Genomic DNA, 14,566 nt, shown 5'->3' with positions numbered 1-14,566 from the left:
ACAATTGTATGTGTCATTTTGGGAGTCTTTGGATATCAAGCTATGATTTCGTTTAGGTATAAGGATGTGTTGGCCAGACGGCTGTGTAACATCTCTCCAACAATAAGCTGTGTGCCACATCATGTGCAATTTGCCAAACTGTTACACTTTTATCAACTTTCACCACTTCAAAAGAAAGAAGCCGTGCATTGCACTTTTCCAAAGTGAATATTTTGTGTCCACTTCCTGGAAACTTCTTATTGACTTTTCATGTAAAAAAGATGCTGACACTTTAGAAAAAGTGAGACAACAAAGCCTAACCTTTTTAAATTACAGCTTGCTTTGTAAATGTTGTAAATGTGTGTGTACTGTGTATATCTACAGTGAGCATATGAGTATGTAGATGTTATATAGATATAAATTAGATGATATTTCTAAAACCATGTATCTGTGTATATCAAGCAGATTCAAAGGATGGGATGAAGGCAAAATAGCTAGCCAGCATTTAAAGCAGTTCATATTAATGGCTGAACTGAGCACTGATCTTTGTCATTTTATGGAATGAGTGTTGCATGTAATAGTCCTTTCAAAATACAATTTATTTTGTCATTAGTTCTGTTTGTGAATGGGTGCATCCTGAAGGTTTTAATGTCTGAGGAGAAATGGAGAATCAGATACAAGTAATTACCTAAAGGGGGACTATATAGCCCTTTTAATTTGAGCTAAAAAAAAAAAAATATATATATATATATATAGTTATCATGGGTTGCAAATAGAGAACATGGTGTGTAAAACACGGAATAGTCCTTCATTTGTTTACCTGAATCATACAGTGAATTATGTGATACTGGTTATAAATATGTTATAAACTATAGGTTCCATGTCAAGTTTTTGGGTGGCATTTAGAGAACCAGGCTGCACGCACAAATGAACCAATTGAGCTGGCTTTAGCCATGCATGCTAATTGAATGGGTAAATTTAAAGGTCAATGGGATGCATGGTATCATATCACTCCAGCCCTGATCCCCTGGCACAGACCACACATCATTCATGACTTTTTTATTTATATTCAAAATGTGGAAGAATATCATTAATAATTATATTGGATGTATTACTTGGAATACATGACTGTTTTATCATTATGTTTTAAACTATTTTAATGAAGTGATAAGCTGTCTTAATCATAATTGAAGCTAAAACTTTAACATTATAATTATAATTAGAGAGTTATGTGATCAATTGACAGCAAGAGAACATTAGCTTATTAGTCCTGAAGGGAATATGACAACTGCTCTGAAATAAATTAAGTCCCATTGATTTACTTAATACCATGCAGGAATAAAATACCCCAACCAGCATTACAAATATAACATTGAGCATGTTTTACTTTTCAACACTTGTCAGAGTAGTGCTCATTCATTTAGTGCATTAAGAAGTGGAGACCAGTACCTTTACTTATGCACAGAATATGTTTGAAGGTGATCAATTATATAGCATTTTCAGGTTCATACTTGTATTTTGTGATCCTACTAGAACATGTTTATATGCTTTGATGTTTAAAAAAACACTTTATTTTTCTCATACTGCCGATGGCCTCCTGTATTCACCCTCTCTGTTGGTGTGCCTGTCTCTTTAAACTCCCCTTCTGGTAAAAGCCCAGTCTGCTCTGATTGGTCAGATTCCGTATCAGTGTTCCTGTTGTTGCTGCCTGTCTCCATACAATCTGTGGCTTCAATCAAGTATAAAGCAAAATACCGTGAAAAACACCAATAAAGGCTTATAAACCAAATATGACACAACCCGATACGTTTCAGCAGTAATGTGACCCCAAATTGGGGAGAAATGACCAACACTGGCAGCCAAGATTACAGGTTTCCTGTCGTTAGCATGCAGCTACTATAGTTCACAGTGCACAGTTATAGAGTATAGCAGCACTTTCTACCATCACAAATCGCAGATAAAGGCTTCTGAACCAAATACTACCCAACCGGATATGTTTCAACAGTAATGTGACCTGAAATTGGGGAGAAATTGACAAAACTGGGAGGCAATATTACAGCTTTCACTGCCATTAGCATGTAGCTACATGCGACAATGTTAACACCGCAGTTGCTTAAAAAAAAAAAAAAAACACTCTATTCCTACCTACCTGGAGCAGATGACCAATCATAGAAGGCTGGAGAAGGCCGGCTCAGTGTTAAGTTCAAGGGGGTAAGTCTCTCTCCACAACCCGTACCTCCTATGGCGCCATTTTGATGCTAACAAGCCATCACCCGGCGTTAGCATTCCATTGACTGCCATTCATTTTGACGTCACTTTGACAGCGAATAACTTTACATCTGAAGCGTTTAAAGACTTTATTTGTCCATTGTTTATTTCTAAAGAAACACAACAATGTATAAAAGGCTCCATTACCTTGTACCTCACGTTATGGCTCCGTAGCAGACGTTTTTATAAAAACAGGCTAACGATTGGGTCATAACCACTCAAATTACTGTACAGTACAGGAGAAGCTTGCAGGCAGTTTTGACTTACATTAGCTGTTTAAGTTTAATTACTAATGTTAACTAGCATTTTAGTGATCAATAATTAGCCTGTGCCTATGTTATCTCCTTACATATACCTACGCTCTCCGTCTCTGCTAGATTGGGAATGATTGAGATTTCTCTTGGCACAGCTACCAGAAGACTTCCAACTTTCAGACACGTTGCTCACGTCACATCTACGTCTTCAAGCTCAGTTGGAGGCTGCTCAGTAACGCTCAGCCATCACCGGAAAAGTGCTTCTAATATCCTTCACTGGTCTCCATCCAGAGACACGGGATCTGTTGGTCCATTTCTTTAATTGTCTATGGCTAAGTTACCCAAGCACAGAGTAGAAAAAACAGTTGAAAACGTAACATTCACAAAAGTTGGAAATCTGAACGTTTTAGCTCTCTGAAATACGTTTACCTCATTATTTGAAGCTTTGGCCACGTTTAACATGAAAATCCAACATTATAACATTGTAGATATGACAGAAAATACGGAAAAGCATAATAGTTCACCTTTAAAAAAAGAAGTTATATGGCCAGTGTTGTAGTCTAGTTACCTTCATTTCCTATTCATGTACATTCACTTATTATGCTCATTGCTGGTTGGTTCTACTGTAACACCCCTTCTATTTCTCAGCTCCAAAGATTCAAAATAATTTCCTTTTTATTCATGATTTTTTAAAGCTAAACTGTCCTAAACTACACTGCAGAGGATACTACGTGGATTTTCCTCAACGAAAGCATGTCTTGTCTGTTGCAATAATGGTCTTTTACTTAAATTCACCATTACTGAGTTAAATTACAGTGAAAAAGGATAACGTCTGACCTTTGATTTGAGGCTACAATCTCACAGGGTACACCTAATCAAGAACCCCGACACACACAAACACACACACACACAAACACACAGATCAATCTGGTCCAGTCAGAGAGATGAAATCAGGTCTTACTCCAAATCAGTCTGATGCTTGTCTAATGAGCAGTGTGGCAAAGACACATGATGAAGAAAATCAATCATGTATAACAGCACAGCGAGCCAGAGAATTGTCAAATTTGTCAGCGAATTTCATGCTAATTGAGTCCCCAACCCGGGGTTATTTTTAACCTCATCACTGTTCTGATCACGTGGAATAGCGAGCCCTTTGCTCACGTGTCATTAATTAAGCTCAAACCATCAATCCTGATTTTCTTTCTCCCCTCAGTACCCGCCAGGATCACTAACATATCGAAGGACATCGCAGTGAATGAGGGCAGCAACGTCAATCTTATGTGTCTGGCGGTCGGTCGACCTGAGGCCAACATCATATGGAAGCACCATTCGCCAAGAGGTAAGAAACAAGGTTTTTTATTTCTATTTTGTTTATTAAAGCTGTCTGTAATGTATTATTGTAATTGTATTTGGTATTTGGTAATCCAGAAGTTCTCATGTTCTGATTTGGATTCCTATGTGCAGTTACATACTGTACATGAAAGATTTATTGTTCATGTTAATCATGTTAAGATTTATTTTCTGATTCTAACCAAATGTTATTTTGTGCATTGCTATGTTATATATCAAATCACTAATCACGATACGATATCATCGCGATTCTTATGTCACGATAGGATATTATTGCAATTTTAAACATATGGCAACATTCTACTATAAATATTGCAGGGTTCTCAAGGTTTATCAAATATTTGGAGTGTGATCACATGCGTCAGGGGAGGAGCTATCCCAATATTTGCCGCAGCACCATTTTCAGTGTCAAAATGGATGACAGCGTTCCGAGTAAATGTAGTCTTAATGCTTTAAATTATCCATCCATCTTCTTCCGCTTATCCGGTAACAGGTCGCGGGGGTAGCAGCTCCAGCAGGGGACCCCAAACATCCCTTTCCCGAGCCACATTAACCAGCTCCGACTGGGGGATCCCGAGGCGTTCCCAGGCCAGGTTGGAGATATAATCCCTCCACCTAGTCCTGGGTCTTCCCCGAGGCCTCCTCCCAGCTGGACGTGCCTGGAACACCTCCCGAGGGAGGCGCCCAGGGGGCATCCTTACCAGATGCCCGAACCACCTCAACTGGCTCCTTTCGACGTGAAGGAGCAGCGGCTCTACTCCGAGCTCCTCACGGATGACTGAGCTTCTCACCCTATCTCTAAGGGAGACGCCAGCCACCCTCCTGAGGAAACCCATTTCGGCCGCTTGTACCCTGGATCTCGTTCTTTCGGTCATGACCCAGCCTTCATGACCATAGGTGAGGGTAGGAACGAAAACTGACCGGTAGATTGAGAGCTTTGCCTTCTGGCTCAGCTCTCTTTTCGTCACAACGGTGCGATAAATTGAGTGTAATACCGCACCCGCTGCGCCGATTCTCCGACCAATCTCCCGCTCCATTGTCCCCTCACTCGCAAACAATACCCCAAGGTACTTGAACTCCTTCACTTGGGGTAAAGACTCATTCCCTACATGGAGAAGGCACTCCATCGGTTTCCTGCTGAGAACCATGGCCTCAGATTTAGAGGTGCTGATCCTCATCCCAGCCGCTTCACACTCGGCTGCGAACCGATCCAGTGAGTGCTGAAGGTCACAGGCCGACGATGCCATCAGGACCACATCATCCGCAAAAAGCAGTGATGAGATCCCCAGCTCACCAAACTGCAACCCCTCTCCACCCCGACTACGCCTCGATATCCTGTCCATAAATACTACAAACAGGATTGGTGACAAAGCGCAGCCCTGGCGGAGGCCAACTCTCACCTGAAACGAGTCCGACTTACTGCCGAGAACCCGGACACAGCTCTCGCTTTGGTTGTACAGAGATTGGATGGCCCTGAGAAGGGACCCCCTCACCCCATACTCCCGCAGCACCTCCCACAGTATCTCCCGGGGGACCCAGTCATATGCCTTCTCCAGATCCACAAAGCACATGTAGACCGGTTGGGCATACTCCCAGGCTCCCTCCAGGATCCTTGCGAGAGTAAAGATCTGGTCTGTTGTTCCACGACCAGGACGGAATCCGCATTGTTCCTCTTCAACCTGAGGTTCGACTATCGACCGAACCCTCCTTTCCAGCACCTTGGAGTAGACTTTACCGGGGAGGCTGAGAAGTGTGATACCCCTGTAATTGGCACACACCCTCTGGACCCCTTTTTGAAAAGGGGAACCACCACCCCGGTCTGCCACTCCTTAGGCACCGTCCCCGACTTCCACGCAATGTTGAAGAGGCGTGTCAACCAAGACAACCCCTCCACACCCAGAGCTTTAAGCATTTCTGGACGGATCTCATCAATCCCTGGGGCTTTGCCACTGTGGAGTTGTTTAACTACCTCAGCAACTTCCACCAGGGAAATTGACGACAATCCCCCATCATCCTCCAGCTCTGCCTCTACCATAGAGGGCGTATTAGTCGGATTTAGGAGTTCCTCAAAGTGCTCCTTCCACCGCCCTGTTACCTCCTCAGTTGAGGTCAACAGCGTCCCATCCTTACTGTACACAGCTTGGATGGTTCCCCCGCTTCCCCCTCCTGAGGTGGCGAACGGTTTTCCAGAAGCACCTTGGTGCCGACCGAAAGTCCTTCTCCATGTCTTCTCCGAACTTCTCCCACACCCGCTGCTTTGCCTCTTTCACGGCAGAGGCTGCAGCCCTTCGGGCCCTTCGGTACCTTGCAACTGCCTCCGGAGTCCTCTGGGATAACATATCCCGGAAAGACTCCTTCTTCAGTCGGACGGCTTCCCTGACCACCGGTGTCCACCACGGTGTTCGTGGGTTACCGCCCCTTGAGGCACCTAAGACCCTAAGACCACAGCTCCCCGCCGCAGCTTCAGCAATGGAAACTTTGAACATTGTCCACTCGGGTTCAATGCCCCCAGCCTCCACAGGGATGCACGAAAAGCTCCGCCGGAGGTGTGAGTTGAAAGTCTGTCGGACAGGGGCCTCCTCCAGACGTTCCCAATTTACCCCCACTACCCGTTTGGGCTTACCAGGTCTGTCCAGAGTCTTCCCACACCCTGTGACCCAACTCACCACCAGATGGTGATCAGTTGACAGCTCTGCCCCTCTCTTCACCCGAGTGTCCAAAACATACGGCCTCAGATCAGATGAAACGATTATAAAATCGATCATTGACCTTTGGCCTAGGGTGCTCTGGTACCAAGTACACTTATGAGCATCCCTATGTTCGAACATGGTGTTCGTTATAGACAATCCATGACTAGCACAGAAGTCCAACAACAAACAACCACTCTGGTTTAGATCAGGGAGGCCGTTCCTCCCAATCACGCCTCTCCATGTGTCTCCATCATTTCCCACGTGCGCTTTGAAGTCCCCCAGCAGAACTATGGAGTCCCCCACTGGAGCCCCATACAGGACTCCATTCAAGGTCTCCAAGAAGGCCGAATACTCCGAGCTCTTGTTTGGTGCATACGCACAAACAACAGTCAGAGTTTTCCCCCCCACAACCCGCAGGCGTAGGGAGGCGACCCTCTCGTCCACCGGGGTAAACTCCAACGTAGCGGCGCTCAGCCGGGGGCTTGTGAGTATCCCCACACCCGCCCGGCGCCTCACACCCTGGGCAACTCCGGAGAAGAAAAGAGTCCAACCCCTATCCAGGAGTATGGTTCCAGAACCGAGACTGTGCGTAGAGGTAAGCCCCACCAGATCCAACTGGTAGCGCTCCACCTCCCGCACAAGTTCCGGCTCCTTCCCCCACAGATTTAAATTGTCATTTGAAATAAAATGAAGCAATGCATATTCTGTCCTTCCCTTACCCTCTAATATTACCTTTTTCCCAACTGCAATTTTTTCCCAAATGATGTCCCCAAAAGGAAACTTCTGTCAACATCTAAGACGATCCATTTCTGTTTGTTCATCTCACTTCAATTTAATGCTGCAAAATGGGATTGTCAAGCAGGTAAACTGAGCAACACATATATAATAATAGATCGATACTTGGCGTCTGTGTATCGATAAGGTATTGCCAAGGAAAATATCGCGATACTATGCTGTATCGATTATATGATATTTAAGAACGTTTTCATCATTTTCTTTTCAACCTGTCAAGGTAATTTCAGAAATTTCACAAAACAAATATGTCACGCAACACAGCAACAGCATTACCTCAGTGTAAAGGTGACTGAACCACTCCTCCCACACACACCTCCAACACATGCTTCACATCAATATTCGCCTACGTGCAGAACAGCCATTCACCTCCAGCGGCATATGAATTTGTGTTAACATAGCCACGAGAGGATTCATGATGAAAAATTCCTGGCTTTAATCTATTGACTAAGACCTTGTTTTCTTTTCAACTTGGTGGATTGGAGGGTTTGGAACTGCACAACCTGTGGCCTGACAGGACCCAACAATCAACCATGATTTGGCTGGAGGCCCCAGCTGCTTCGGCCTGTTCTGTTGCGCTGGCACCTCCCAACCTGAAGGAGAGCCAAGCAAGCCGCTCTGTGCTCCTGTATGTGTGTGCATGCATGTGTGTTCTGTGTTCTAATTGTGTCGGCTCCACGCTTCCCACTGAGCATTAGGCACTGTGAGTCATGTGCTGCTTTCTCTATAGGATCAGATGTTCAGCCTCCAACATGACATGAATGCTTACAGCCCAGCTGTTCCTCTCTTTTTCCCCCATTTTCTAGAGCCAGCAGAATCAGGTTCTCACAGCCCAGTGTCTCTCCACCACCTCACCCATCCACAACATTTCCAACCCTTCCCTTATTGGTTCCACCCAATATTTACTCTGAATATCATGATTTGCCCACAACCTGTTTGGTTGAAGTATGAATTGTAATCACATTCAAAAGGGACAACTTTAATGACACAGACCCATCAAGCCAGATGGTGCCATTAACACTGACTGTATACTTAGTAACACCCCTCTGGGGTCTGTGTTCAATTTAATGCTTTTGCTACACATAGAATTTGGTACTTGTTTAGCACTTAAAAGCTAATAATACCCCCTCTAATATTGCTATATCTCTCTCCGATACAAGCTACTGCAAGCAACCAATGTATCGCCAATGAAGGCTGATAAAAGTTTCATTGCGTAATGCCCTTTTAATGCTATCTTCTTGTTTAGTGCAAACACAGCTTGTTCAGTGCAAGCTCAGATTTTGTTCACAAAATAATGATAAGAAGAGAAACTGGTGGATAGGCATTGTAAAAATAAAAGAAGACACACAGTCACATACTACATATTTTATTACAGACACTGTCAATGTTTTTTTTTTCTTTTGTTTTACAAGATGAAAATAGGAAATAGTCAATAGGTGATCATGTAGTTTGAAATTGCACCAACAGTAGAAATAAAGTCACTGGTCACTACCAACCCTGAGCTGATGCACATCAGCAAGATCAGTGAATCAATAGAAAGTAATCAAAGTAATATAGAGGCATGATGTTTATGTATGTGTGTATGTGTTATTGTCAACAGGGAAAATAATGGGTTATCTTCTCTGACATTTGTCTGAGTTGCACTAATGAAAAGAGAGACTGTGTGGGGAGATGTTTGGGCAGCACAAGAAAATTCTCTCTGGCAGTCAGAATCGTAAATGTTTTTTTTCCTGCACAGTGGCATTTTCCTGACTTGCTCCTCACTGTTTGCTTTTCATGTTTGTCACCAGCGATAATGGACTGTTCCCTCAGAGGATAGTGTTTGGGTCTGTTAGTACAGCACTAAAGAGAGCCGTCTTCTCCCTGAGTTAAACCGCATTTCCAGAAAATGTGCTATGTGACTGCCTTCCCATTTGATAGTTGTTTTTCAATGGCATATCATTTAAAATGTTCACCCTCATACGGTGTCAGGAACATGAGCAAATGTGCTGGAGCAGCTGATGATGCAGAAAGATGCCTTACCTGTCACTATGGAAATGACAAGTGACATGAGAAAATTGGCTCCGGCGAACATGGATGAATTATGGAAATTCGGAAATAATATTAAAGTTGCACTGCCTAATTTGAGCCTGAAGTTTGTTAACACAATCTAAACTGAGTTAGTGTCAGATTCCCTGTCACTGTTTAATATGAATCTTGTTTCCATTGCACTGTTGAATGAAAGGAGACTCTGAAGCCTCTACAGTATAAGCCAATCAATCCTCCAATACCGATGGTGATAGGAGTAAGAGTTGTGCTGTGACTAGCAGCCCATAAATGTGTAGCCTCTATGCTTGTTCACTTGATGTCAATTTAAGTCTCACCTTTATTTTGTGCACTGCAAGACTCAGTCCCCATTTCAACTCAGTGGGGACTACATCAATTATTCAGCAGTGTCCACTGAATCTCTGGCTGCTGGCCACTAAAAGGATTAGAAGATATATGGTTAGGGGAAAAACAGTTTATTCAGGGGACAATGCAATATGGATTTGTTCGACCCATTAAGGCTCATTAAAGTGGACAGGCTGTGATGTACACTCTCTCAGATGTCAGTTTGTGCCTTTCCTTTTGAAATTGACTTTGAAAGATGGCTGTATTTTGTGTTGTCCTTTAGAAGTGCTGTGACTGAGCGCTACCAGTTACAGTGTAACGTTGCCTCTATGTATTATCACAACAGAAACAACAAACTGGGATGTGAAACCCATGTAAATCCAGTCATATGGTTTGTCACAATTCAGATACTTGCGTGAGTACACTTGCATACAGTACACTGTGTACCCTATGTACTCACGTGTGTAGAGCATACATTTTGACAGGGTCGTGTTATGCCATTATGCTCTGACTGGAAATGACTCTTCTTCTTCTTCTTCTTCTTCTTCTTCTTCTTCTTCTTCTTCTCTTTTTTTTTTAACAATGTTTTTATTAATTTTCATTCAAATAGAATAATTTTTTTTAGATCAATTTTTTATTTTTATTTTTATATTTTATATTATTATATTATTATTATATTAACATATAGAACATACAAATACAATTGAACAAGAACAAAAACCCTCTGGAAAACAAAACAATCAAATAAGCAAAAAAAAAACAACAGAAAAACAAAAATCACACCTTGCCTAGTCCCTCTCCTCTAGTTCCTGTGATGCTGAGGTCATTAGGTCTGATACTTGTGCTGCTGTGTTTTTCCATAGGTCTATAATCGATGATTTGGCTTTGTTAATCCTTGCTGTAGAGAGCTCAAGAATAACTATGTCCAGAAAATATGCCAACCACTGTTTTATACAAAGCGAGTGGGGGGTGGGGGAGACAGCACTGAGCTATCATTTTCTTGGTTGCGGTTGAGCCGGCTAGCCAAACTTTCCTCTGTCTCTCGAGCAGATGTAATTTAGAGTCATCATTAAGTAACAAAACAATCGGGTCAGTAGGAATTTGACATCCTATCACATCAGATATTATTGATGTTGTTTTATTCCAGAACTCATGCACCTGTTCACACTCTCAGACCATGTGCAGGAAAGTTCCAGTTTGTTCAGGTTGGCAGAACGTGCAATAGGGAGTAGGAATGACTTTAGAGACGTAGCTCTTCTGAGGAGTCCAATATGTCCTATGACATTGTTGAAGTGGATCTGCTGGTGATTTGGGTTTTTGGAACAGTGGAAATGTTATCTCTGTCTCCCAATTAATTGCATTCCCCTCAGGGCTTAGTTCTCGCTCCCATTTCCTTGCTATTGGGAGTTCTCCTATGGATGCTTGCATCAGTTTAGCAAAGATCTTGGACACTAATCCTCTCACAGGAAAATCAACAAACCATTTAATGACTGGGTGCGCCTCAAGACTGTTCCCCCATGGCACTCCATAACATTTTAGGGAGTCATTTTAAGGATGTCCTGGGGACCTCAAAACTAGCTCTTAGATCTTCAAAACTCAACATACCTTTCTCATTCAAATAGAATTTTCATCCCCCCTCCCCATGTCTTTTTCTTTTACAAACCAGTCAAATGTCTAACAGATTTTATCATACACCCACAATTTGCGTATATTTCAGTCTCTGCATGGACATGCATTGCGCCATTTTCTTGCTTCTTCTTCTTTTGAATGTTAAATTGCAGCTGAGCATTACCGCCACCTCTTGTCGCCTGCCAACATATATACCGGCTTGTTTTCTCACTACCTGAATACAGAATTGTGATACTTATTTAAAGAAACACATGTATAAATTATCTTTGTATGTTTCTGTGTTCTCCGTTTCAACTGCTGCAGCTTCCCCGGTCGCCACATTCACAAGTTTGAAAATATGTTGGTGGTCCCGTAGCTTCCGCTCCGTAGCAAAGATGGCGGCCGCTGAGTGCGAGTAGTGTCCAGCGTTCCACACTCAAAGTTTTGACCATTTTGAGTGCAGCATCAGATCAATTGTAGTGCACTGCATTTAGCCATACTCTATCAGCATGAACGCACCATATACTCAAAATAGAAAGTGCAGGTACAGAAGTGCGCAATTTGAAACACAGCATTAGTGATTTTTTTCATCATGCTCTTCTTTCAATAATGTATCTTAGAAAGTATGCTTGTGTGTTACTAATTTGTTAGAGCAAATGTATATCTACGTAGAGAAACTTAATGCTACCATAATTATGTTTTTTATCCGTGCTAGCAGCCGTGGCTCTCAGGAGCGACCAACCGCCTTTAGTCCAGACTGAAAGTTATTGGATGGATTGCCATGACATTTCCTTCACCCATCCATGTCCCCCACAAGATGAATTGCATTAATATGATCCCAAAACATTTCAAATAGCGCCATTATCAGGTCAAAATGTCAAGTTGTCTACACTACGAACTACCTGCAAAACTCTTGACATTCCCATCAGCCTCAGCTCTACTTTGCTAACAAGCTAAAATAAGTGGGTTAACACAGTAAACATTATACCTGAAAAACACAAACATTTTAGCAGTGTCATTGTGAGTAGTGGTGGGCAGATCGATCCAAATATCGACAATATCGATACCAACGTTGGTATTGATATTGATCAATACCATTGTAATGAGATTGATACTTTAGTTTCAGGTTCTCTCCAGTATGCACCGCTGCGGTTTCATCATAAAGGCGACCTGGCTGTCTGTCTGTGTCAGTGCCGCTGCTTTCAAATGCCGCTCCTGTCACAGCGCGGAGCAGGCACACTTTTGCTCCTCCTCCCCCCTCTTGTGATTTGATGTTGTACCGTCAGGTCACTCAGCGGCACCAGGCAAGCGAGCAAGCAGCCAGGCCCCGGCGGCGGCCAGCAGCATCACACACACAAGTAGGACAGAGACGGAGCAGAACAACGGCAGAGAGGAAGAGGAGCGCCGTGTGGCTATATTTTCACGCCGAAAATGAAACAACGGCAAGCTGTATAATTTGTAAAAAGGCTGTAAGATACAGTGGTTACACGACAGATGTATTCAAGCATATGAAAATTCTTTCCTGGGTTTTAAGTAATTAATAATCCAATTGTAAAATCACAAAAACACTTAAGGTCATAAAAATTCATTCAGATTTAGTAATTTGATGATGCATCCGCCTTAATTATTAAAAAATATCAGTATTGTATCGTATCGGCGATACTGGCCCTGTATTTACTTGGTATCGGATCGATACCAAATACTGCAGTATCGCACACCACTAATTGTGAGTATGTTAATGCTGACATTAGCATTACATTTAAAGCAACAGTTTTTAAGTATAGCCTCACGGAGCTGTGCAATGTTGTGTAAACTTTTTCACGGGTCCACAAATTTGTGCCAGAACCCAAAAAAGATCCGGAAATGTACTACACAGAACCAAACTGGACCTGTCTATTATTTGAAAGCTGGGACACGGACCCGTGCAGAACGGAGAATTGTCGGACTCGCACCCAACCGGACTCCACAGACACAAACCTGAACAGTCACTGTTATAATCTACCCTCCTCCTAACTTATGTATTCTTTGTGTGATTCATTCATTTACTCATGTTTAGTGCTTCCTGTTACCATGTTTAGATCACTTCATTTTCTTGCTTTTGTGTGTTTTCCTGCCAGTTTTGATGGTTTCCGCCCTGATTAGTTTCCCCTGTCCCTCATTAGCTCTGCAGTCATCTGTTCCCTACTCCCCATTAGTCAATCACTACTTACACCGGTCCTTTTCTTTTGTTGCTTTGTCGGTTCGTCATCATTTCTTTGAATGCTTGCCTGTTTTCCTGTTGCTTGCCTGCTATTACCTGCCTGCCTTTTGGGACAAAAGCCTCTACGCCTTCTGAAATCAATCATTGAATTTGTGCCTCCTCATCTGTCATCTGCATTTGGGTCCAATCCTCCTACCTGCTTTGCGAATAGTCACACTTTATTCACTTTATTAATGGTTTCCAAGTTAAAAACAAGTATTTTTTTTTTTTTTTCATGCATTCATATTTTTCAGATTTTGAGTCCTGACAGGTAAATTGTGAGACAAAAAGCCTACGACACCTGAAGGCCAATGGTTTGAAAAGTTGTTTTGAGCAGGATTTACAGAACCACAGCAGCACAGACAGATGTTGTCAACTTGTGATTGGTCTCCTGATGAGTGTCATTCACAGTGTTATACAGCAGAGATGAATGGCACACTATTCACAGTGATGTTGCCTTCCCAAAAGAATAATACTCCGGCATTGCCTGCTAACACTGGTTATTACTGGGAGAAGAAAAAGCATGTGTGTCAAGTATGTTTTTTTTCTCCATCCTATGCTGGCTTTTAATTTTCATGTATTCATTTTATATCTAGAGTTTCAGATTCCTGATACGTTTAGTTTCAGTTTTACACTAGGCCAGTGCTTTGTTTTACTTTTTTTTGGAAAGTGCAGCCCCGTCTAGAAAATGTAACATAAAACAACTGTATGGAATGTGGGTAAAACACTCCTATTCACACTCTCCCTGTAGGTAAGAACATATCCAATCCTTACTTTAGTACAGGCTTTGATATTCAAATGAAGTCATATGCTCAACCCCCCCCACCCACCCACCCACCCACATAATGTCCTCTATTCCATGCCCTTCAACAGCAATCACCTCAACAAGAAAATTGTCAATTTATGCCAACCATACACTAGAAGACTTTGGACAGACTTTAAAAAGACTAAAGTCTGACACCACCTCATATCTAAAGACAGTCATCTCACATCTAATGTTAAAGGTGCCGTGGGTA

The 14,566-nt window shown here is 42.6% G+C and overlaps 1 protein-coding gene across 2 annotated transcripts in view; it reads left to right on the top strand.

Annotated features, from left to right (window-relative positions):
- Nucleotides 1-14,566, top strand: part of opcml (opioid binding protein/cell adhesion molecule-like) — a 391,556-nt gene that overhangs the window by 322,548 nt on the left and 54,442 nt on the right. For both annotated transcript variants that reach the window (XM_031310910.2, XM_031310909.2), the window contains one exon: nucleotides 3,715-3,840. In XM_031310910.2, coding sequence (XP_031166770.1) covers nucleotides 3,715-3,840 — 126 coding nt within the window. The remainder of the gene's footprint in view (nucleotides 1-3,714; nucleotides 3,841-14,566) is intronic.

The sequence above is a fragment of the Sander lucioperca genome, chromosome 13, assembly GCF_008315115.2.
Source record: "Sander lucioperca isolate FBNREF2018 chromosome 13, SLUC_FBN_1.2, whole genome shotgun sequence".
In the NCBI taxonomy this organism is placed as follows: Eukaryota; Metazoa; Chordata; class Actinopteri; order Perciformes; family Percidae; genus Sander; species Sander lucioperca.
This window is presented reverse-complemented; position numbering and strand designations above follow the sequence as displayed.